Source organism: Cyprinus carpio, chromosome B8 (assembly GCF_018340385.1).
Source record: "Cyprinus carpio isolate SPL01 chromosome B8, ASM1834038v1, whole genome shotgun sequence".
In the NCBI taxonomy this organism is placed as follows: domain Eukaryota; kingdom Metazoa; phylum Chordata; class Actinopteri; order Cypriniformes; family Cyprinidae; genus Cyprinus; species Cyprinus carpio.
The window spans coordinates 13,176,699-13,201,971 of NC_056604.1; the positions used below are offsets into that span (position 1 = coordinate 13,176,699).

At 37.3% G+C, this 25,273-nt stretch overlaps 2 protein-coding genes across 3 annotated transcripts in view; both read right to left on the reverse strand.

The window, feature by feature from the left end:
• sema3b (sema domain, immunoglobulin domain (Ig), short basic domain, secreted, (semaphorin) 3B) overlaps positions 1 to 14,852 on the reverse strand; it is a 57,651-nt gene extending 42,799 nt beyond the window's left edge. The window contains exons 1-3 of one of the 2 annotated variants that reach the window (XM_042729822.1): positions 14,705 to 14,852; positions 13,097 to 13,223; positions 8,162 to 8,243 (exon numbers count right to left, since the gene is read on the reverse strand). The gene's annotated coding sequence lies outside the window, so the exon portion shown is untranslated. Of the gene's footprint in view, positions 1 to 8,161; positions 8,244 to 13,096; positions 13,224 to 14,383; positions 14,539 to 14,704 lie in introns of both variants that reach the window. The other variant, XM_042729823.1, reaches the window with a different exon arrangement.
• Positions 14,853 to 17,912: 3,060 nt separating this feature from the next.
• Positions 17,913 to 24,991, reverse strand: LOC109095380 (transmembrane protein 51-like). The gene is made up of 3 exons (XM_019109086.2): positions 24,780 to 24,991; positions 22,631 to 23,093; positions 17,913 to 19,615 (listed from the first exon to the last, which is right to left on the reverse strand). Exons 2-3 carry the CDS (start codon positions 22,987 to 22,989, stop codon positions 19,213 to 19,215), a joined length of 762 nt encoding a protein of 253 aa, XP_018964631.1. The 5' UTR covers positions 22,990 to 23,093; positions 24,780 to 24,991; the 3' UTR covers positions 17,913 to 19,212.
• Positions 24,992 to 25,273: the final 282 nt, after the last annotated feature.

The following is a 25,273-nucleotide window of genomic DNA, read 5'->3' on the forward strand; positions in this document are numbered from 1 at the left end:
TAAACCTGTTTTTCTCAAAACTCCATTCCTGAAAATCAGAGCTATCAGCCAACTTCAGATAGTGCTTGAACCCAGTTTATCAAAACCTAAAAAGATAAAATTTCACCATGTGATGGGTTTTCCTAGATCGTATATATTATAATATAATATAGCCTAATATAATATAATATAATATAATATAATATAATATAATACATTCAAAATTTATAAGGGAAAGAAGTTAAATACATCTAGTTAGAAAATCATTAATTTATATGTAGTGCTAATCATCCTTTCACTTTCCTCTGATTTAATGGAGCAGTTTATAACCCTTGGAGTAACATGTAAATAAAAATATGAACATGAAAATGATAACATTTTAGTCATAATTTACAAGTACTACAGTATTAGCATCTGATACCATTACTGCACCAGACTTTTAAGCAGGCACGTGCACATATAGACATCAAAGGGGACTAGAGCACCTGCCCTTTTTGTTCCTCGAGAGAAAGTGCCCTTTTTTCTAGGGAATGTTTTTTTTTTATACTTTTTTTTATATATAAATGAATATACGCACGTGTGTGTTTCTGTTTGCACACAGCTTTTCCTGTCAAACTAAAAAAAAAAAATCGAAATATCATGTCGAGTCGAGTCGGGGGAAGTTCCGATGCCTTTCTCCCCTCTGCGTCTCCATTCAGAAAATATTGAGATATATATTTTTTTGTCAATATCGCACACCCCTACTATATTTACTATATTTAAAATTAAATAAATATGAGAAGTGCCCTTTTTTCAACTTGAGCCCCTGCCCCTCAAAATGTCTGTGCATGTCCCTGCTTTTAAGTATGGCATACACAAACTTACAATCCTGTCATTCACAGGCTTTTTATTTTTTTTCAGTTTCACTCTCTGTTACTAATGCTTGCTCTTCTCTAACATTACCTGGCTGAGCGGTGAACCACAGAGAACACACAATGTGCCAAATTAGTAAAGAGACACCACACACACACACTCAGGCATACCCAGAATTCACCGCCACAACACACCTGTCAGCAACAGTAAGAAAGACTGAGTAAGAGAGATGGAAAATATCCTTCATGCTACATGGCCCTGAACCGAGTCAACGGCCCATTCGAAATCTCTGAGAGCGTGCACTGAGATTGTTTTTATGCGGAAGGAAGAGTATTTGTGCAGGTATGTGCTTAACCCAGTGTGTGTGTGTGTGTGTGTATGTGTGTGTTGCTCAACAGGGAAGGAGGAAATTAAAATGTGGTTTGTGATTAATTGTTAGTTCATAGCATGTAACACAGACACACACGACCACAGAGCACAGTGGGCATGAGATTGGTTGAAGGCAACTTGGCAGATGTCTCTACAGAAGGAGGGAGAAAGCAATAGGAGAATGAAGTAGGGAGGACAGACAGTAAAAGATTAATGTTCAGAAAAATAAGGCATACATAATAAAATGTAGGAAAATAAGAGAATGTGTTTTATCAATCATTATGCAAGTATAAGCTGGGTTGGGAATCGAAACTCAAGAAACTGCTCTTTTTCATAATTGGTTAATTTTTTAGATAAATACAAAAACATGGAACACTGTACTTAAATACTCTGAAAATATTCCCTGCATTATTTTGCATAAAACATACAACGCAACCGGTAAAGTCTGATTCTTGAGCTAATGATGGCTACAGGGCAGTTCTTTTTAGTGAATCAAAATCACGACCACTGCTAACCAAATTGACATCCCTAGTGCCCACTTTTAGTGCCCACTGACATCCATTGTATGGAAAAAAAGCCACTTCTCCAAGTCAAAAAGATTTGGAATAACCTCACTAAACATATAGCAGTCACTTAACATTTTTTTTTTACAATGCAGGTATCAAAATAACTTCATTCAGAAGTCACTACACACACCTGACCCATGTTCCCATCTGTCTTTATCACAGAACATGTGAGGAAAACCTGTCACCAATAAACCATCCTAAGGGGAGAAAAAGAGAATGATAAAATGTGCGCTCCGAAGGGAGGAAAGATTGATGGGAACATTTGCAGCACATGTGGATGTGCAATATATTAGCACATATATCAGCATAAACCCTTGGCCCCTCTCTCTGTCACTCTCTGTTCACCTGGACAGGTGTGAGCTTGTTCTGAAGGACAAGTGCTGGGAATGGTGTTTACATGGTCTCACATAACAGAATAGTGTCCTTTAGTTTGCAGCTATTTCCATGAGATCGTTCAAGGAAGATTTGACTAAAAAAACAGGTCCGTCTGAGTAAGTCGAATAATAATAAATATGGGTTTTTATAATGGTCAGCTCTTAAACTCTTCCAGTTCGGTCGCCCCATACACAAGTATTTATTTCCGTATCCTTGGTCTTGAGTGAGTTTCTTCTGAGCGGTACTACAGATAGCCAAAGGCATAAAGGACACAACTGTAAACATGTAATTAAGTGGTAATCTTAATGGGTAAACACATTCTCAAACATTCACGTTCATTCATTCCTTTCCACCTCACTGTTAAATTTTCTCTCTCTATTATTCTGCCTCTCCATTCCTAATCTATGACTCAATAGTATCAGTGCAAGAAAGAGAGAGAAAAATACAGACAGAGGACAGAGAGAAAGAGGACGAGGAGAGAATGCACCCTCAGGGTGCCATGTTGTTTGGGCCTGCCTCCCCAACTCACACACAGACATATACAAGGGCCTAAGGTACAGTAAACCCTCTTTCTAGTATATACTGCAGGCGAGAGTTATAACTGTATATACTGTACACTGTAACGCTTTTAACACCTTCTTCCCCCCTCATGTGAGAGTGAAAGGGCAAAATGAAACTGATGGTGGAAATCACACCATAATGGGGTGTCAAAGAGGAGGAGGTGGAGAGAAAGAGGAAGATAGTTGCTCTGTTCCAAATCCTAGTGAGCCTATAACACAAAGGCTGCATCTGAAACATATACTTCCCCATTATAAAGTAGGCAAAAAACGGTATGTGAAGCAAGTACTTCATAGTATTTATTAAATAATAGGCAAAAACTTCCTGGATGAACTACAGCTTCTGCTGAGATGTACTACATGATGAATGTAGTACATCCAGATTATATACATGCTACACACATTCATACTACAGTCTTAAAATGAAAGGCTCTTTATTACCATCTCTGGTTCTGTTTCAGTTGGAACAACACTCTCGTGAACATGCGTGCCATGCCATGACAGTTAAATTGTCTTAGAAGTCTGCTACCTATGCAAGAAAAAATCCAGCTCACTAAGTTCTGGAATACAGTCAGATTGTTACATTAGAAATTTACCCAAATAACTGAGGCAAAGGGGTGGTGTTAACATCAGCTGATCCAATAGGAGAAAGAGAGTGAGGTTTATATCACATAATGGGATAAGCGGCTTGTTTTGGGCAGTATCAGAGCATTAGGATGTATTAAATGTCTGGTGGTTTAGCTGTTGTTGGACAAGTTTTGCTGGCAGGTCTAGGGAGATTATCCTCAAGAATATTTCTGCATTTCACAACTGTATTGTAGGTTAACACTCACATTATGTTTGTCATTACAATGTGCCTGGGCAAAATTCAATGCTGGTGCTCGCCATTGTGTTGCTAAGGTGTTCTGAGTGGTTGTTATGAAGTTGCTAGGGCGTTAGATGTTTCCAAAGGTGTCCCCCAAGTTTCTATGATATTTTGGTTCTTCTGTTTCCATCTCTCCCTCTCTCTATGGCACTTTAAGGCAGAAGGACCCATTAAATCCATTTCTAAATTCACCCTGACATTATAGTTTCCTCATAACTCAAGTGATTCACCCTTGGCATGTACCATGTGCACATGTATCCAAGTGTGTGCTCGTGAAGCGAGTGTATAGGCTGTGTTTGGTCTTGTCCCTCTCTGTGTTTGCACTCACTGGGCTGATAACAAATTAAATATGCCAAAGTCTGTGTGTGAATGTGTTTATGTTGCATATTGATGTATTTGTTTGTAAGTGTACTTATGTGTGTGAATCTAAAGGTGGTCTTTGTCTGCAGGGTTCACACCTGTTGTGTGAACACCTGAAGGCTGTGCTAATAGCTGCTCTGTCTGCATTATGTTCAGTACCTGTTGCATATCCTGCAAACAATATTTCCTGTGTGTGTGTGTGTGTGTGTGTGTTACCGTTTTATCTCTTGGGTGTCACAGAAAGGCCAAATCTAAAATTCCACAAATAGCAAACAGTAAAAGAAAAGGAAAGGAGGAGCTTGTAAAATTGACCATGATCTGCTCACTTGAATGCTTTTTTTTCCTGGAACAATCTTAAAAACAGAGTTTGTGCACATCTGTTTTTCCTTTTGCTTATAGTGTTAATCCAACTAAAAATAAAAATAATGTAATGTAATGTAAATAATGTTATATCTGCTTCATCAAAAAGAAAAAAAAATCTTACATTTTAGCTCAAAATACAAAACAGATAATTTTTTATAGCTTGTTAAAATTGCTACTTTTGAGCCAAAATGCGCTGTTTTTGTGTTTGTCCCTTTAAATGCAAATGAACTGGTGCTCCCAGCCCCCTTTTCAGAAGAGGGCGGAGCTTCAAGAGCCAGCAAAAAAAAAAAAAAAACACAAAAAAAACCTGGACAATCTCTTGCACTGAAAATATCAGAAACTCTCAGTAGTCATCTGATTGTACTTTGCATAATAAATGCACATATATGAATTACACAGACGGGGCGTATGGAGTGATAAAAATAACGAGTAGTTGGTCTCAACGTGTCATCGCGTGTTATCACAAAATTAGTCTCACTTGTGATTATGAGCTTGACAAATTCAAGCGGTCGACCTCACATTGCTTTCATATGCAATTTTTAACTACCACATTCACGATCTGGTAGCACCTGAAAGCAGCATCAGTGAGAATAGGCAGAGAAAACTGTAGCTTTAGCAACATTAGCCTCATAGAGTGCCAAGAAGCTCTTTCATAAAGGAAATTTGAAAAAGAAACACGTGATACTTTGTCTGGAGCTGACGTTCACACACAAAGTGTTGGTATGGATCCCTAAACATATAGAGGACTTTACCGATTTGTTTCCAGGACATTTCCTTCGAAAATTAAATTTAACCACAGTGTCCTCAGCGTAGGGTGGCCATTTCCATAACACCAAAAAGGAGGACACTTTGCGGCATTTAGTGAGGCAAGAATAATTGCATAGGACTCTGGTGTACTCGCAACTACAATGTACTCGTAATACAATTTTGTCCATTATATCGATGGTATCATAATACAGTGATTCTGAAAAAGCCTACTCTATTCATTGCCGGACAATTTGATGTAGACCTATGTGTAACAGAAGAGGCAAAAAAGTGTTTGTTCACAGTATTTGTATTTATTCAAGACATTGTGATGTCTGTTTCAAAAAAGTCTTGCAAAGTTCACAGTGCCTAAAAACATCAAATTTCTGGACTTCTGGAAATAAAATAAATAAATAAATAAAATAATCTGGCAGACTGGCACAGTGCCAGAAAACAGCGACACAGTGTGTAAAATCCATGAAAAGTGTCTCTACTGCTTTTTGCTATAAATTCGTGCTCTTTTGTCCATTCCGGATTAAACGAGGTCTGACGTTTCGGCATGTTAACGTGATGATATGACGTAGCCAGCATGTGGAGGCTTGTTTACGTTTTTAACCAATGATATATCACATATTTATTTGACACCGCTTTCAGCCAAACGTTTGTTTGACCATAGATCTTACGGCAGACGCTATGCTGCTGCATCCTAATAAAGATTCTGGAGTGGGGTTTTATAGGCTGATTCAGCGCAACTCCAAAAAGGAGGACAAATGAGTGTCCGGCTTGAGTCTGCGCCGGACGCTGGACAGGGGGCTTAAAATCCGGACTGTCCGGCCAAAATCTGGACGTATGGCCACCCTACCTCAGCGGCTCAGCTGGAGGGAGTCTACGGAAGCCCCTATGTTCATTGATGCATCCCAAAACACAACACTTTTAATGCCTCTTTAGCACTGACATTGTATATCTCCAGCAGCTACAGAAAGAAAACAGTAATGGCGGGCTGCTGCTTCTCACTCACGGCTGTGTCTAGGCTAATAGAGCAAAGATCATCATGAATGGGTGGGACTTTTTCCCTTTGATGATGTGCACGTAGGGAGAAATCTGGAATCTCTTGTTCTGAAAGACTGTTCTGATGATTTCTTGGGATTATAAATGACAGGTAGCTGAAATTCTCTGTACACTGGAAAAATCCAATCAGACCAATTTTTTATTTTCCATATGCAAAAGTGAAAAAGTGACAGAAGTGCAAAGTGTCTTAAAAACAGACCAAAGAGCAGACCTTTCAGCCCATGCTTTCTTTAGTGCTCATGAGTGGGAACGTCAGCTCCAGGCAAAGTAAGTCACACATTTTTTTTTTTAATCTACCTGTTGGATTAAAACTTTCTTCTTTTTGTTCTATACACCTGAGAACTCATTTTTCTTTTTAAGCGCACACAATTCTTGTTTGATGATTTATTGGAAAAAAAAACAAAATTTTTCATACAATGTGGCCATACAACAAACACCTTATAAAACACACTTTTGCAACACAACTTATAACAAACACCTTACAAAACTCAACTAATCATAATAGGTCCCTTTTAAATGAAAAGAATTACTTCAGTATGACGGAAAGGAAGAGAAATCAGGAGAAAGAGTAAGAGAACAAAAAATGATGAGTTTAAGTGGGTCACAGTCTTGATTTTCTTTCAGTCCAAGACAGTGGCCTCTGAGCTGTAAGGAGTATGTGGGACAATGTGTGTGTGTGTGTGAGAGAGAGAGCCAGCGTGGCGCATTACACTTGCAGGTAGACATGTGCAGGCTGTATCTGAGGCCCAGAGGACCTGCAGTACCTCTCTGAGATATAAATCAGTATGTGTATTTATGTGTGCGTGTGTGTGTACACACTCTACAAATCAGATATATTCACTGGACAAACTTTTTTCCACTTTCACACAAACATGCTCATTTAAAGTGTGGGTATAGACATTTTTCTCATAGGCAAATAAAATGTTATGATTTATAGATGTTTTAAGAATGTACTGAGAGCTTGTCTGGAGGATTTAAATGCTGTAATACTACAATCAAATATATAGGCCCAAAGAAATCAAAGACTGTTATTTTTGAATACTTCAGATTTGTAGTAATGGATGCAAGTCTCTGGAGTGAAACTACATTGCTCCTTTTACTGTTTCTCACAGACCTTTTAGCTCAGGGTTAACCACACCTTGAGCAACCTAATGGCCAACCTAAGGCCTAACATGTTTTGACCTGCACACTGTGTGTATATGCAAGCATACACTTAACACAAAAACACACTATCGACAGTCGAGGCATTTTAAGTCAGTGTTATAGAAAATTATGCAAACTAATATAATGGTATTATATGTTTTCTCCTATATCATTACATAACATGCTACAACTACAGCATATTCCTATTTTAATGACTTATATCGCAGGAAGAACACAGTGTTTGTGTGTGTGTGTGTAAATGTGTGTGTTTGCATAACCCTGGCCTTTTTTGCGATAGGTCTTTACGCATACCCTGAGGATGACTGGGAGCTGTGATTGATGGATGAGAAGATAGATGGATGGTGACATGGAGAAACTCTGACACCCAGTGAGTTCCTGAGCAAAAAATGCAGCACTGTAGGAAATGCTAGAAAACCTTTCTAATCTGCGCTGCTGATGAATCAGAATCATGAATCTGTAACGCTGATGAAGGTGGCTGATCTGATCTGACAGCGATCCGAGTTCCTGTTTTGGAAAAGTTTGCATGTGTTTGACCCAAGATATGTGAAAATGATAGTCTCGAAAACTTGTCTAAGTTTATGGAACACATAGAATGCTTTACTAGTGCTCCATTGTAATTTCACCAGAAAACTTTTTCAAGAATAAAGTTGTCTGTTAAACAGCACCTGTTCTTAAACATAATATGGAAATATATGAGCCAACTTCTTGAATGAAAATAACACAATGATATATTACACCATGTCATCACATGAAATCTATTACATCTTTTAAATCTGAATTTTTTAGTCCTAAGAAGCCACAGCAAGCAACAGGCCATTTTTGTAGCGTTGCCTCACCCACTAAGAAATCTCACTGGTCCAAACTGTACATTAAAGGAAATTACTCAGGGAATTACTCACTGCACTGCATCTTGCTGACACATGACAACAGTAGTTGACAGGAGATGAATCATGGGACCTCCATCTTTACTCCAACTGATAGCTGCAAATATGGAGAAATTTACTGCAGCATTAAGTTAAACTTTTCAATGCCAAATTTTTCACTATTGTTCATGTCACTGGAATTCAACAAGAGATCTAGTTCTCAACACCTTTAAAAAAAAAAGTTCTTTACTGCCATCTCTGTGAAGAAACTTTAACATGCATTGAACCTTTTCATTCCACAAAGGTGCTTTATAGTAGAAAGAGGTTCTTTAGAGTATTAAAATGTTCTTGACAATAAGAAAAAAAAAATCTTTTAAGAACTGCTCACTCAAGGGTCCTTTTGGAAACCAAAAAATGGCAAAAACCCCTTTCTGGAACCTTTATCTTGAAGAGTGAATGTTCAAGTCACTTTTTGAGGTAGGTCACCTTTTATGCACACACATGCTCTGGTACATCAGCCTTTTCAGCACGGTCCTGTTTTAAAATCCTTACCAAAACCTCAGCAGCTTTGAGTACATACCAGATTTCACCTAGGAAGTTAAATTATAGTCTTTTTCTGTGGCACTGAAAGTTGATATTCAGTAACAGTATGAATCAGATAATAACCGCTTATGCTATATTCAGAAAGAGAGAGAGAAAGAACAAGGGGGACCGTAAGCCTTAGCAAAATGTAAAATAAGCAAACTTATTTTCTTTCCTCGACTTCTATAAAAAATTTAAATAAAAAATAAAAAATTAAACTGAAGACAAGGCAAAAAAATTCAGTCTAAGTCTTCCACATGCATATGCATATTGCAATTAATAGTACAGCCATTAGTGGTGTAGAAAGCAGCTACTGGAAGCGTATTGGAAGCTGATGGGATGATGGCCAGAGAATGGATCTGATTATTAATTGTTAATTTAATACTTAAAGGGATAGTTCACCCAAAAATGAAAAGTTTGTCATTAATTATTCACCCCTCATGTCATTCCAAACCCATAAGACCTTCATACATCTTTGGATCATTCATCTTTTTGATGAAATCCAATAGCTTTCTGACCCTGCACAGAGAGCAAAGGAACTACTATGTTCTGTCTCAGTCTTCGCCGCATGTTCGCATGTTCAGTTAGTGATGTGCACATGGTGGTTATATTCGCGGGTGCTGCGTATAATCCATGGGTCAGGTAATAAAAAAATGCATTCTGATTAATTGCGGGTGGGTCGCGGGTAGATGAGTTAAATCATTAATGATGCAAATATTAAATACATTTTCTAATATGAACGTGTTTTAAATAGACTACAGAAATTTAATAAAATGTAAATTTACATATTCAAGTTATTCAACAAAACATTATTTACTCAAGCAGCTACTGAGGGATTTTCTCTGTCATTTGTTGTTTGATTAACATTAATGACAGACATAGGACAGACAAGACGTATTTCAAGGATCCAATACTGATACACATGCGTTTTCTTTGGCAACTGTTTACATTAACTTAAGACAAAACCGACAGTGCTTATGAGGATACTAGCCAGGGTGACCATTTTTACGATTTTGTGTGTATTTGGCCACTTAGCTGCGGGAATAAGTAATGCAAAATACTGTATGTGCAATCTCGCAAGGAAATTCAGGGCCTGATTTAACATAATTCTATTATAAAGAGAACTGTGAAATAGATTTCCATTAAATTTCCAAAACTACAATAAACAAATTTTCTCAAGTGTGATTTTTGAAAGAGGATAAAAATACTACAGCTAAAATTGTACTTGTAAAGATATGTGTACACAGAGGAAAGCCTTATTAGTGCAGCAGGGAACCCGTGCCAAATTAGACAACGTCAAGCTGTTGTGGTCGCGCCGTGACAGCGCTCGTGTCTGTAGACATTACTGTCCATCACAGTGTTGCCAAGTCCGCAGTTTTCCCGTGAAATTGAGGTACTTTATCACTGTTGCCGTGGGTTGTTTTTCATGCCTGCGGGTTGAAGCGACTCCAATAACATGTATTCTAGCCCCCGGAACGTGGGGAGGCCCCCTCGAAACACGGTTAGTTTGGGCTAATTTGGGGTAGCAATTTGGAGGGTTTAGTTGTAAAATACCTGGCAACCCTTTTCGTCAAGCAGGTTACTTTATTGCTAACATAATGACTCATCGAAAAATACATTGGCATCATCTGTATTAAAGAGAAAATAATCACTTTATCCGATGTTTAAGTGAATAAAATAGCTTTGACAGTCTTGGAGTTTCACAACTATTGAATTTGTTCTCTCTCACCGAACTCGTGTGTGTGTGTGTGTGTAGGTGATGTAAAAGAGGAAAGTAGGTATTTGGACAATTTTTGGGTGAACTATCCCTTTAAGTCTTAACTGAGGGGCTTGAATGGACTAAGGTCATTCTGAGATTTAGTTCTTAGGATTTAACAGCATGGGTCATACTAGGTTACACTAAACGGAGTTACAGACTAGGACCATACAGCCAAAAAGATAATGTCACACTACTTACTTTGAGTTCAGTGTGTGGGCCTTCATCCATTCCAGCGGCCAAAATAGACACAAAAGGCAGATGGTGCATAGCAAATTACCAAATGTGCCTTCACTCACACATAAAATGTGGACACACCAAATACCTGTACCCACACCCACCTACACAAATACCAAGCACAGTAGACACTGGCAAACTCAATGTGCCGTGAAGTGTGTTTGTGTGAAGTAAGGTGATTTTGTATAATCTATGGGCCATTCTTCAGGCTGACAGGATAGCAAAGTAATCTTACCCATCCAAAACATTGGAAAAATTACATAAAATTGTCTGTCAGTTTCTCTCACAATTCTTCCTGTATCTGTCTGTATTCAAAACAAACACGCACAGCACTCGGAGCTGTTGTCAGTGACATACCGAAATCCCACCCATCCTGCCACCTGCTACTCAGTCATCTCACACTTTATTATGGGCTGTAAGTAACTATGGCGACTGGCCAGGTTGGCAGGTGAATGCTGAGGTCACTGAGGTGGGTGGGGCAAAGTCACATGCCCCAGACATCACTGCACCACACACTTACACATTAACATCTCCATGGAAATGGCCTCTGGCCTTCCAGCAAAACACAGCTCTAGAAATTTACAACTAGATGCTGCCATAGTGTAACACACCAAATTATACAAAACAAACTCTTTGAATGACAGTTTTATCATTCTGTGGTGTTGCCCACCTTTATGTTAAATTAGAATACATAAATAGTTTAGGGGTAGCAAGACTTTTTTTATTTTTCCCTCTTATGCTCAACAAGCCTAAAGTGTACTTTATTCCCTTGATGGCAAACCTGTTTTCAGGAGCCATTATTCTAGTCTTCAGTGTCTTATGATCCTTCAGAAATCATTCTAATATGCTAACTTACTCAAATTATTATTATTAATGTTTAAATCTGTTGTGCTGCTTGATATTTTTGTGGAAATTGAAATACATTTTTTAGGATTCTTTGATGCACACAAGGTTTAAAAGAACAGCATTTTAAATAGAATGTTTTTGTAACAATATAACAGTCAATTTCTGTAAAGTCAAATTATCTGTAATAAAAAAAAGTCATTACTGTAATGAATAACATTACAAACACACTTTAAAAAGAATGTAACCGTTGTTCATGTAACAAAATATTTTTTTGTTGGCTGGAATGTTTTAATCCAGATTAAAATGTAAAAATGTACTATATACGTATAAACAAATGATTAAAAATAAAGTCTTTGATAAACATCATAGTGAACACAAAACTCTTCTAACTACAAGCTGTTATAAAACATGTAAATATTGTTTGACTTCTTTTCTTCTCTGTGACAAGCTGGTGTCAGAAACAGAAAGTTGAACAGCTCTGTCTTGTGTAGAGGAGTAACCAGGGTAACTTCTGTATTTCTGCTGTTCTATAAGCACCACCTACTGTCAGAGGGTTCATTTGCATTTTCATTCAGCCTGTCTGTCATTTTTTGTTCAGACGACATGTAATTTTCAATGCCAAAATTGGAAAATTAAAAATTCTAAAAATCTAATTCGTATAAGGTATATAGATTTTTATTACGTGATATAAGCATTTTACATGTATCTTGTGGTCTCAAAATGATCCCTACAGTATTGCATTTTTTATTAATATTAAATTTATTTAAAATTAAATGTTGTCAAGTTAATCCTATAAACTCAAATGAGGTCATATTAGGAAATGTCAATAAACCATAAACAGTATGAAAACAAAACCTGGTGTTGGTGCCAACCAGGACAATGACACAGCAGGCATGGTAACCACAGGCACAATCAAGCATATCTTTGTTTACTGCCAAATACACACTCTGACACATACTCTCAGAGAGAAAGTGTGAGAGAGATGAGCATACGAAAGGAATATAAACACCATATCAAATTGGCAGAATGTGGCAAGCGTGAGAAAGAAGAGAAAGAACATAAACAGGGGACAAGGTTCACACGGTGATCAGGATAAAGATACACAGACACACACAACACACACACACACACACACACACACATATACACGCTGCAAAAAATAGTTTTCTTAATCGTTTTTTTTTTTTTTTTGAGGAGAAATTTCATAATATATACTCACTTATATTTTTTCTCATATTTATCAATTTTTTCAGCAAATGTAACTTATTTTAAGGATGTCTGGATATATTTGTATTGTAAAACAAAAAATACTGCTTAAAAATTATTTCTTGCAGTTCATGCAACTTCACACACCAAGCCCTCACAAAACCCTCTTCCCCCCCTTATTTCTCAGTTCTTCATGTTTCTCTTTCAGGCATTCTTTCATTATTCAGTGAAGGAACACAGGTGCACCTGTTTCAACTGACTCTTTTCAGAAGAGCTAGAGTCAAACATGCATAATCCCTAACTCCACTGACACACACACACACACACACTTCAGTAACACCCACCAGCTCGCTCACTTTGCAACACACTGAATGTCGGCCCTTTAACAGAGGGAAGAAGAGAGAGGAGGCGGCAGTCAAAAGTCATCCGTCTTTCTTCCTCTTCAGCTGTATTGTGTTTGCAGTGCGTCACCTGGTGGAAAAAAGAAAGGATAAAGAGCCTGTGGATGGAAAGAAGAAAGGCAGAACGAAATCAAAGGATGAAAAGGGATGGAGGGAACAGGAGAGGTGGAGTGCACACAAAATGAGCAAAATAAAGCAGAGGATGTTGTCCAAACTGAAAAGAGCTTTTTAAAGCTGCCCTCCCCTCTAAACTGCTCTTCAGGCCTGTGTGAATGTTCAGTCTTTCTGTTCTCAAGCTCAGGAGACAAAGAGAGAGGACGGAGGGCAGCTCATAGACGAATGAAATGAAGGCTGAATCGGGACAGTCAAAACAGAGTTCACTGACTGCATGTTTGAGGAGTGCTACTTGCAAAGTTGTTCCAAAGGTAACAATGAACAAAACGGCACACAATAAATATGCATATGTACTGAGATGGAGCTAGCGGACAATATAAACTGAAACACAAAAGGTTTATTCAAAGTGATGCCATAGAAAAATCATTTTGAGTTCCTTAAAAATTCCTTCAGATTCTTTTTTTTTCTTAGTGTCAAGAACATTTTAAAAAGCTAAAGAACCTATTTCCACTTAAAGGAATGAATAGAAATGTTATATGGATGTCAAAGATTTCTTCATGGAACCATCAATGCCAATAAAGAACCTTTGTATTCAAGAGTGAATGTTTTTTAACATACACTTTTATATATTTTGTATATTTGTATACTATCTCAGGCTCTCCAAAGCAGCATTTATTTGATCAAAGATACAGTATGTTGAAAACAACTGTGCTGCTTAGTATTTGTTTTTTAGTATTCTTTGATTCACAGAAAAAAAGCATAAGCATTTTTTTGAAATAGCTACATATTTCTTTTGTAACATTACAAGCTCCTTTGCTACACACACACACATACACATATAAATGAATGGTCCCGATACATATCGTCCATCCCAAAACACACTCCATATTTAATAAATACATTGAATGTACATTTTAATATAAAGCACAAACTAATAGTGTACTGTTTTCTATATGCAGGTATAAATACAGTAATAAACATGAAATGTGTGAACATTTACTTCTATAACCAGTGTCTTGGTGTTTCCTCAGATTAAATCAAAGCTGTAACTCACTCTCTGAGCATGTGTGTGGTTTTCCTCACTTGCAATCATGCTGAGCACATTAAAGTACTTACAACAGCTCTTTATGCTCCTCTGAGACTTACAGAAAGAGAGAGAAAGGCAGAGAGAGAGAGAGATTGTGTCTTCCACTGCCCACAGTGTTGGTCAGTCAGTGTGTCTGAATTCCCCACAGCAGCTCATATCTCACACAGTATGACCTCACACCATCCTACACAACACACACACACACACACACACACACACACACACACACACACACACACACACACACACACACACACACACACACACACACACACACACACACTTAAACAAGTGAGCTAACGCTAAAGAATGGGACACAGTACGTAAAGAGGACAAAACATTCTACCCACAGTGTTGAATATGCCACAATGCAGTACTGTCTTCCATTTCCTCCCCCGTTCCTTTCTGTTCTTTTTTCATTTAACGGGGTTTTTCTGGGGCTGGGAGACAGAGATACACAATGTCATTTGTTTCTCACAGGAAACGGATTAAAACTGAATATGGTGTCACAGTACACGGTAATTCATTCGAGTGTACTGCTCTGGTGTGAATGCACTGCCACCTACTGGATGAATGACATGTTACAGATGACAGCAGCTTTCTTGAACGGACTTTCTTTCCTTTTCTGGACTTTAGCTGTAACACCAGGTGTGTCACTTGATGAACCAGAGTGAAGTATCGCTTGGACGCAGTAAAATATTTCTAATAAATAGTTATCTGGCAATGGCGATTACCATATACCAATATGAGAACAATTTTCAATGATAATATTTCAGCAAGCATGCCGTGTGTTTTTTCCATATGCTGTTTAGAACCAGAACTAATGATTCCAGATTAATGGGATCATTTTCAAAAATCTCCAAGGCAATTGCTTAGCCTGTGCACAACCTTCTTTAAGCCTTAGCAAAAATAAATAATTAAAATTAATATATAAACTGGTTACTGGCAAAACATCTGTCACATTATAGTGAAATACACACTCGGCTATATTTTTTTGCATAACCACTTTAAATAAACGTGTTGCACCCCTGGCTACTATAGTGGGTAGAGTTGGTAGGCAGGACTCATATGGAAGCCCGTTTTTTTTTTTTTTTGCCATGAAAAAAAAAGGTTTTGCTAATTTTTTTTCTAAAAAATAAACTATGAACTATGTGATATGTAGACTCATTATTCTGAGAAAAACAGCAGAGTTGAGAGATACTGTATAAACTTCTGTCATGTTCTTCTTCTCCCAATTTCTCTTCTCAGAATTCTGAATTTAATTCTGAGAAAACAAGTCTGAATTGTGAGATGCAAACTGAGAATTTCCAAAAAAAAAAAAAAAAACTGAATTGTGAAATAAGTCGCAATTACCTTTTTTCATTTTTTTATTCCGTGGTGGAAACAGGCCTCCACAGGACTTGAGATGTGCTCCTGAAACTTCTCACACCTCTGCTATACCGATGACATTCAACCCTTGAAAGGATCTCTGCATGCCCCATGGACATATCACTTTAATCTTGACAAGACTAGGCTCCTCTTCCTTCCTCCTAACAAAATCTGTCTTTACCCCAGTCAAAGGTTAAGAAGTCAATGCTTCCAGGTGTGTTCAAACTGACCAGCTCTTATTTGAGTGACATTATGATTGACAGATCCCATTGCTTTATCCTTAAAAACATACGGAAAACATGTGGAAAAAAGGGCCCTTCCTCAACAACTACAATATTTGTTTCATGTCTAGGGTAAATAACTCCTACCTTACTACACTACCAGCATCAAAACATCGGAGAGATAAATTTTATCATAAGATCTGTATAAAACAGTAATGCGGGTGAAAGTCACTGTTGAATTACTTCTATTCTCACATCTATTAATAGTAGCATGTGTGTTCAGCATTTAAACCCTATAGTCTATGTATATGTATAAAATCTGATTACTAACCTACTTTACATTACTTTGTTATTCAATATCTGCAGCACAGTCCCTGTAAAATAAAAGTTAGTTAATGCTGATATTAAAGGGGTCATATGATGCGATTTCAAATTTTCCTTTCTCTTTGGAGTGTTACAAGCTCTTGGTGAATAAAGAAGATCTGTGAACTTGCAAAGACTAAAGTTTCAAATCCAAAGAGATATTCTTTATAAAAGTTAACACTCGTCCACACCTTCCTGAAACGGCTCGTTCTAACACGCCCACACATGTCTATGTCAGTATGTGGGAAGATTTGCATAATGCCGCACAGATGTTCACGCAAAGAAAGAAGGCGTACCTTTTATTCTCGTTGCAGTATTGTTGTTGCCGCCGCCGCCATGTTGTATAGACGCTGTGTGTTTCACTGTGAAAACGTAACTTTGTTTGGCCTTACAAAAGAGGATGATATCCGCTTTGTCATGCCTGGAGCTGATCCGTGCTGGTCGCTGAGGAAATACTTCAACTTTGCATTGTGGATCGCCGAAACGGCTTTCACCGTGGAGCTAGGCTAAGCTAAACAAATCTAAACTTAAACAAAGCTAAACTATATGGCAAGAAGACACGACTAGAAATCATGTTTATATCACGTTTACAATGGGTTTTATGTTTTTGTCTTGTGCTCCAGCTGGACAAGGCTTTACAGTATGTTAAGAGGCTTAACATTTCCGTCTCACGCTTGAGGCATTCGGCCAATCACAACATGCTGGATAGCTGGCCAATCACAGCACACCTCGCTTTTCAGAGTGATGAGCCTTGTAAAAATCTACGCGTTTCAGAAGGCGGGGCATAGAGGAGAAACAATAATGTACACTATGTGGAAAATAATGTTTTTTTAACCTTACACCGCATAAACATATTTCATTACACTAAATACACAAAATAATGTATCTTTTTAGCAGCATCATATGACCCCTTTAAAACAAATAAATAGCAACATTGTAAAATGTGCGTGTGATTGGCATGGTAGCAGGTTACTGGCAATTCAGAAAGTCTGTAATTCACTTACTTGCGAGGTCTTAAAGCAGCAGGTTTTATGGTTAAACAGTAGATCTATAGTATATTTATTCCAAACTACATCCAAATCGAACATTTATATTATTAAATCCAAAATCAAACTTACTTATAACATGACTTTTTTCTGTTCGCTGAATGCTCTCACTCAAGCTGAATGCGTTGTTCCTTTCCCGCCTGGATACACCTCGACCAATAGCATTCAAGTACAGTTCTGAAGGAGTGTTTGATTGGTTGAATCTACTGAAGGGATACGCCTTTCACTGATCGAATCGGTTGAGTGAATGACTCAATGACTCACTCATCCTACAGCAAGGATCATTGAACAAATTAGTGAACAAAAATGAATGAATCTTTATATTGAACTGACTCTGTTACCGGATGAATCACAGTCCACTTTATGAAGGATAGAGAGTGAATTGAATACATCAGTTCATGATGGAAATTTACAATATATTTTTAGTGAATTTATAATACAAAATGAAATCCTTCCTTGTTTCACATCTTTATTTTTCCTTTTATGGTAACAAACTTCATAAATAGAGATTCAAAACAAATCAATTTCATTTCTAAAATGACTAATATCAACATTTTGTATTCCTTTTGATCTTTCTAAAATACAGGAAGCGCTCTAGAGGATTAAGTTTATTTTGATTATCTTTCCCACACACTCTCTCTCTCACACACACACACACTTTATTTTTAAGTATAATTATTATCCCTCATGACACATATATTTTTTATATTCTAAATCAAAAACATCTGTCAAATGTTTTTATTTCTCATTCCATACTAGCTTACAATTATAAACAGAATGTAACAAAATAGAAAAAAACAAACAGAAGACATATATTAAATAGCACATGAGATTCAGCAACATTTTTCCATCCATGTCTGTCTTCAACTGAAGAGGCATCAGCAACATTTCCAGAAACATAAACACTCATTTCATTAATAACCAGCTACAGGTGTGTCTTAATGTGAAAGTCCCGGAGTGTTTAGAGCAGTAATGCAAGTGCAGACAGATGACTGGGAGCTTCAAACTCACAGCATGGAGATGCCACAGCTGCCCAATGAGAAACACATTTGTCTTCACACAAATCAACATTAAAAGTTAAAAATAAAGGGATGAAAAGACTGAGTGTTTGTGTATCCAAGTTAGAGAAAAGGGAGACAAGAAATTCTGTGTCTGGTGGTGTGTGTTGCTGAGAGTGTGATATAAGGCAGCTGCAGGGTCAAAGAACTTCTCTGTGTCGTAAACCATGAGGAGAGACACATACTGATGACCTCACAGTTTGTCACTCCGGCAACAAGGTCACTAAGAACAACCATACTTACACAAAAACACAGAAAGTTAAAGCCAACACAAGAACCAAAGCAAAGTTCTTGGAAAATTTACAAAAAAAACATCACATGCACTCACACCCGACACAAAAACATATCAGTGCAAAAAAACACAATAGTGCTGATGTGACTCACAGTTTACAGTTTCACATCTCTTCTGAAATTCTAGTGGACGTCCTATGAAATAAAGGTCTAGACAGCTTGGATGCCAAATTTCAAGTTCAACACCAAAAACAAGAGCATCCTAAATAAAGACCAGCAGTGGTTCAGTAAGCATCTTTCAAAAATTCAGTACAGTTTTAATCCAGTCAGCTGCAACTTTTTTTTATTAAATTATTATTATTTATATATATATATATTTTTTTTGCTACAAGTAAATATACAGCAAACAAAGGAAGACATAATGAAGGCTCTCCCCTTTCCATACTACTGCCTCCCCTGTGCTGCAGATAGTGGCACATCTGTTCCAGAGGAGTAATATGAAGTTCAGTGCAGTAGTAATTTGTAAAAGAGGTAGTTACACTTCATCACACTTCACACTTCATCACATTCCTCACTGTTGTGCGTTTGTAGGAAGTGGAGGGAGCTTTTCATCATACTGTGGAGGCGGCGTGAGGGGTTCGATGGAGAACACGTTAGTCTGCTGGATATCGCTTAAGCTTTTCCTTCTTAGGTTGTCAGATTTTATGCGCCTAATTTTAAGGGGAATCAGCTTGCGTCCAGGCCGGCTGTTTCTTCGGCCGCCCGCTCCAGTGCTGGGGTCGATTTGGGATGAAGGTCTGCGTGCTGGGCTGAATCCATCTTCCACAGTCTGCTGGTCTTCCTCTAGCTCCTCATAGGCTGGCAGCTGGGTGATACTGTTGTGTCGCTCTGAGGACTGACTGATGGGATACTGGCCACTCATTACCACCTCCTCGTAAGTGGGAACTATGTAGTTTTGAGCTAGTTGTTCCATCCTAGAAGCAAAAATAAATGCACATTTACAACCATACACAACATATTCAGCTCATTATTGTTCAAACTATCATTCAAAACATTTGTGGTCAGTAAGACTTAATTACTGCATAATTTTTCTATTCAGCAAGGATGCATTAAATTGATTAAAGGGGTCATCGGATGCCCATTTTCCACAAGTTGATGTGATTCTTTAGGGCCTTAATGAAAAGTCTGTAACATAGTTTGGTTAAAATTTCTCAATGATAGTGTAAAAAACACCTTTTTTACCCTGTCAAAAACAGCTCTTTTCAGAGCAAGCCGGTTTCCTTTAAATGTTAATGAGCTCTGCTGACCCCGCCCCTCTCTTCCAAGCTGCTCTCTGAGGGACTGTTTACCTTAGCCGTATTCATCGTGAAACTTGCGAATTAGCACATTATTAGGAAAGGCAGTTTGTAAAGATTCATTAAAAAACCTTATACTCACTTTTTCTGTAGGTGAAGCTGGATCACGAATGATTTGTGTGAACATAGACGCATTTAGGTAGAATCGGGGGCACATTCCCTTCAAAAACAAACGTAATCCACTGCGTTTTCAGTGGCTCAGATGTCAGGAGTAAATGACGACTGCTATGTTCATTATTACATCCAACGACAGAACACCTCAATCGCTTAGGAGACATTCTTGTCTACATCTGCTCTGGCGGTGAAACAATGGCGGACTGATGAAAGCTCACTCAGGGCGGGTCTAAGGTAAGACGCTAGTCCAGTCTGTGCTGAAACGCTACTGTCAATCAAAGGCATCTGAGGTCGGATCGATTTGAGAAAGGGGTAAAGATTTTAGTAGATTAAAAAAAAAAAAAAAAAAAAATGGGTGGATTTTTATTATTATAGGGTGGTTGTGTACACACACTGCCAACACACATTTCAGTTCAAACAACTTGTAAAAGTGCATGTAGCATCTGATGACCCCTTTGAAAGTGACAAACGTTACAAAGAGAATCCTGAAAAAAACATGACCCTGGACCTCAAAACCAGCCATAAAGGTAAATTTTTTGAAATTGAGACTTATACATCATCTCAAAGCTGCATAAATATTTGGCCGAGATACAACTATTTGAAAATCTGAAATCTGAGGGTGCAAAAAAAACAAAACAAATCGCCAATGCATATTACTAATCAAAAAATAAGTTTTAATATATTTACGGTAGGAAATTTAGAAAATATTTTTATGGAACATGATCTTTAATTAAAAGAAAAATCTATAATTTTGACCCATACAATGTACTTTTGGCTATTGCTACAAATATACTCAAGCTTCTTATGACTGGTTTTGTGCTCCTGGGTCACATATAATGGTATCCACAAAAATATTAAGCAGCGCAACTGTTTTCAACAATCATAATAATTAGAAATCTTTCTGGAGCAAAAAAAAATCAGCATATTAGAATGATTTCTGAAGTAACACGTGACACTGAAAACTGGAGTAATGATGCTGAAAATTCAGCTTTGCCATCACAGGAATAAATTTGAAATTATTTAACATTTATTTAACTTTTTAAAATTATATCAAAAAAATAAAACAACCACAAAAAATTTAGACAATTTGTGTATACTATACACTGTAATAAAAACCAAATAAATGCAGTCTTGGTGAGTATAAGAGACTTCTTTCAAAAACGAAAATGCTGTGTGGTGTAAGAGTATTTTGTTTGTACCTTAAATATATGTTAATGTACACTTCATTAACATATATTTATGTACACAATAAAAATGTTATTAATTCACATAATCAAAGTTATTCTTTGGGAGTCACCACACAACATTTTACAACCTGAACCAACCATGCCAAATTATAAAACATTTGACGAGACTTCTTGACATCGACACACAATCTGTCTCTGATTACAAAGTTTGTATCCTCTGGAGGTTATTAGTCAGCTGTATGTGTCATTGAGGTTGCATCACAAAGTCAGAAAGAAAATACAATAATTTACGAGGACTAAGAGTTGTGTCAACCTGCCATATAGACGAAATCGGTGTTTACAAACATTGATGATGTTTTTTTTTCGTAGCCTAAGCCAATCTAATTCCATTCAATCCAAGCAATAATAAAAAAAAAAAAAAAAAAAAAAATGTGAAAATGAGTTTATATTTCAAAATTCTGACTTTATTCTGGCAATTCCAAGATTATCGCTCACAATTCTGATAAGCACAAACAACATTCTTTCTTTTCCCCTCGTCTGAGAATCATGATTATCCCTGACTTCTGGATTTTTTTCCTCAGAATTGTCAAACTCACTATTGTTGAGTTAAATTGAGTTATAAAGTCCGAACTAGGAGATATAAACTTGTATTTGTGAAAAAAGTCAGAATTGTGAGATCAAATAAATAAATGTTATGTAAAATGTTAATAATAATAGGTTTAAATAATATTTCATGCTGTAACTATGGGGCTAATATAATCTCCTATGAACTGCATATGTGAATAATATGTAGATCTATTGTTTAAATCAAATGTATGCTTTAAAAGTACAGTAATTATAGCAGTTTTCATCCATAGTCTGTCTGTTTAAATGTCTGCGTTTAGCTTTAAATGGCATCTTTGATGACAGTATTCTATAAAAATGATTTGCATTCCGATTCTGACATCCAAAGGCACAAAAATTATTTTTGCCTCTTATTCCATAAATCTGATCCATTTTCCCTCCACTTGTTACCAGTATTTTTCTACCACCACTATGCGCGTGCAGCAGCAAGTGACATAACTGTGACATCTTCTGCAAATTGGTCTATATGACATCATAAAGTAATCAAATAAAAAAAAAAAGTTAATTTAATGTTAATTTAATTTAGAATCTTCCAAAAATCATGAAGTGTATTCAAGTCACTGTATGTCTGAATTATATTTTATGTGTTTTTGAAAACATTAATAGGACAAAAATAAATAAAAAATCAGACACGTCACTGGTCTATTTACCATCATAAATTGTAAGAATGTGGCTGCACCTGGGTGTGTATTTAACAGTATTTACTCACGTAGCCCCCTCCTCCTGTGTGTTAGCGTGTGTGCTGCCGGCTTCCTGTCCCCTGGCTGCCCGCTGTTTGTTCCGTATGCTCAGACACACCGATAGCAGCAGAAGCGCCACTCCTCCCCCTACTAGTACGAACGCCACAGATGAGGCCTCCCGAACTTGAGCTTGATCCATGCCAGGTCTGGAGCTGTTCCCTCCGGACCCTGCCGGCACCACACTCCACACAATCATGACTATCCCCAGAGCGATGAGGCCCAAGCCCAGCGCAGCAGTAGCATACTGCGCCCCAGATTTACTATCGCTGGTCCTGCTGGGGCTGGGTGGAGTCTGGTTGCTGTAGGACATGCTTCCAAACCTTACCATGCCATCGAATCACCTCTGGATATGTTGTTTGTCGTCCTGTGCCTGCCGAAATGCCTAAAAAACTTATCTCATTTTTCCTGTCTTTTCTGGAGCACTGACCCCTTCTGTGAACAGAAAATCAAACAAAGGTGAATCAGCAGAAAAGTGATTGAATAATCAAGACAGACTATCATAAAAGAGTCTTATATCAATCAACGTCCAAGATCCAGGCCCAGTCCTTTGATAAAGCCTGTGTGAAAATAGCATAACCCAGCCTGTGCTTCATCAGTGATAAGGTTTTTATCAAAGCATATTTATTGTAGACATGACGTTAGGCTTGCCTCAATGGAGCTTTAGTTACAGGTGCATAAAAATGGAAGGAGTTTGATTCAAGAGTGAAGTGACTGAGTTCACGGACTTCTATGAAATTTCATATCTCTGCTCTGGAAGATGTATGTTAGAGTGAAAACCAGGCAGCTCCTAGCTCCAAAAATATCTTTACTAACAATGTGTTATTGTTTAATAGACAAACACACACTAAAGAAAGCTCATCATAACTCTGCTGTGTCATGCACGGCTCCTGGTATCGGTTATCTGTACAGGCAGGTCTGGGATTAGCGCTCTTTACCGCACCCGTAATCATTTCTCAGCATGGTAGCAACATTAAGTAATGCTCCCAGATCAGTGTAAATCTTGTACATGCAGAGCCAGGTAGTTTATAATGGACTTTCCTTGAGTTGTGACTCATCAGTTATGCTGTGTGTATGGAAAAATGTGGGCAGTTGCTCATGAGCTTTGTCTTTGTATTCCAGCAGAGTATTTAAAATCTCGCTGGACAGACATAATTTCATCCTGGCACATCTGACTTGTTGAATGTAATTTCCTTCATGCATAAACAAGGTTTAGTAAATGTACATCCATGAAATAGATACATAACATAGAATCTACCCAGCACATCTAAGCTTGCAGGCAGATAAAATTATGATAGTGAATCCTCGCTGGGGAATGACAGGAATTTCCAAGGATTTTTTTTTACCTTCTAAAAAAAAAATATTGCCACATAAATTCAAATTACAATTTTTTCACCCAAAAATTGTCAACAATTATTATTATTTTTTAATTACGTCATCATTTAGAGTACTCAAAACGACACCCAAGGGGGAGTTCACACAGAATATGCTTTTATGATAAAAAAAAAAATCCGAAATGCAAGGGTAATGAACAAAAGGTCTCCAGATGTGTTTTGAACTCATTTTAATTAGAGCACCTAGTTTTTATGCCAAATACAAAAACGTTTCAAAATGTGTAAATGACCGTAAATCTGTCAGATGTTTAACATTCGGCCAAAAATCGCCTTGTGTGCATCATGCAAGAAATAAATTCATGCAAGTTTGGAAAAGTATGAGGGCAAAGTTTTCTTTCTTTGTGTCCCTTTAAGCATCAACGTTTGAAAAATCTTTTTGAACGCCTTTTAGATTTTGAACGCGTATACGTGCCAATAGAAACATAAAACATATCTCGATCTTTATAGAGTTCAATAATAGATTAATACAACTATACATGACCAGATGTCCTGTTAAACACAAAGAGATAGCAACAGCTATTCTTAACAGAATGATCACGCTGCAAGGCGTAAAAACGGAAAATAAATGATTAGGCTAAATATATACTAACACATTTAAAACAAATTACGCTGAGCACTACACGCGTCTTAAAAACTGAACGCGCTACGTAAAATCATGTAAACGGTAACAAAAGTTCCAGAAAAACGAGTCAAACTTCAAGTTCACTGGGAATGTAATAAGTCTTACCTAGAAAAAGCCACTTCCTTTTGTTTAGGAGACCAAACCCGTTTAAATGCTGGATGAAACCACTTTTAATCCAATGATGCACTGGAGCATTTGTTACATTCCTTAAGAAAGTGAACTTGAATGTCTTAAAGCGGTTTGGCCTTGAGTTTCACAGACGTGAACATCTTCCTGTCCCTGCGGTCCAGAATTAACCCTTTAACAGACCTGTTCGGGCCCCTGCCCCGCCCATATGTTCTGAAGGGCAAAACTTCCCCATCCTCTGACACTGATGGTCCATAAAACTTTAGAGTCTTTCAGTGAAACAGACGGTGATGAATATAAGAACTCCATATATAATACAGGGAAAATCAAAACTTTATTTTAAAATAAAATCATAATCTATTAGGGTTTCCAGTTTCATAACTGATTAAAAATCCAAGTATTCATCTTATTTTCATTCATCTTTTTGTATTTCAGTCTTTTTTCTCTTTTTTTATTATTATTGATAACCTAGG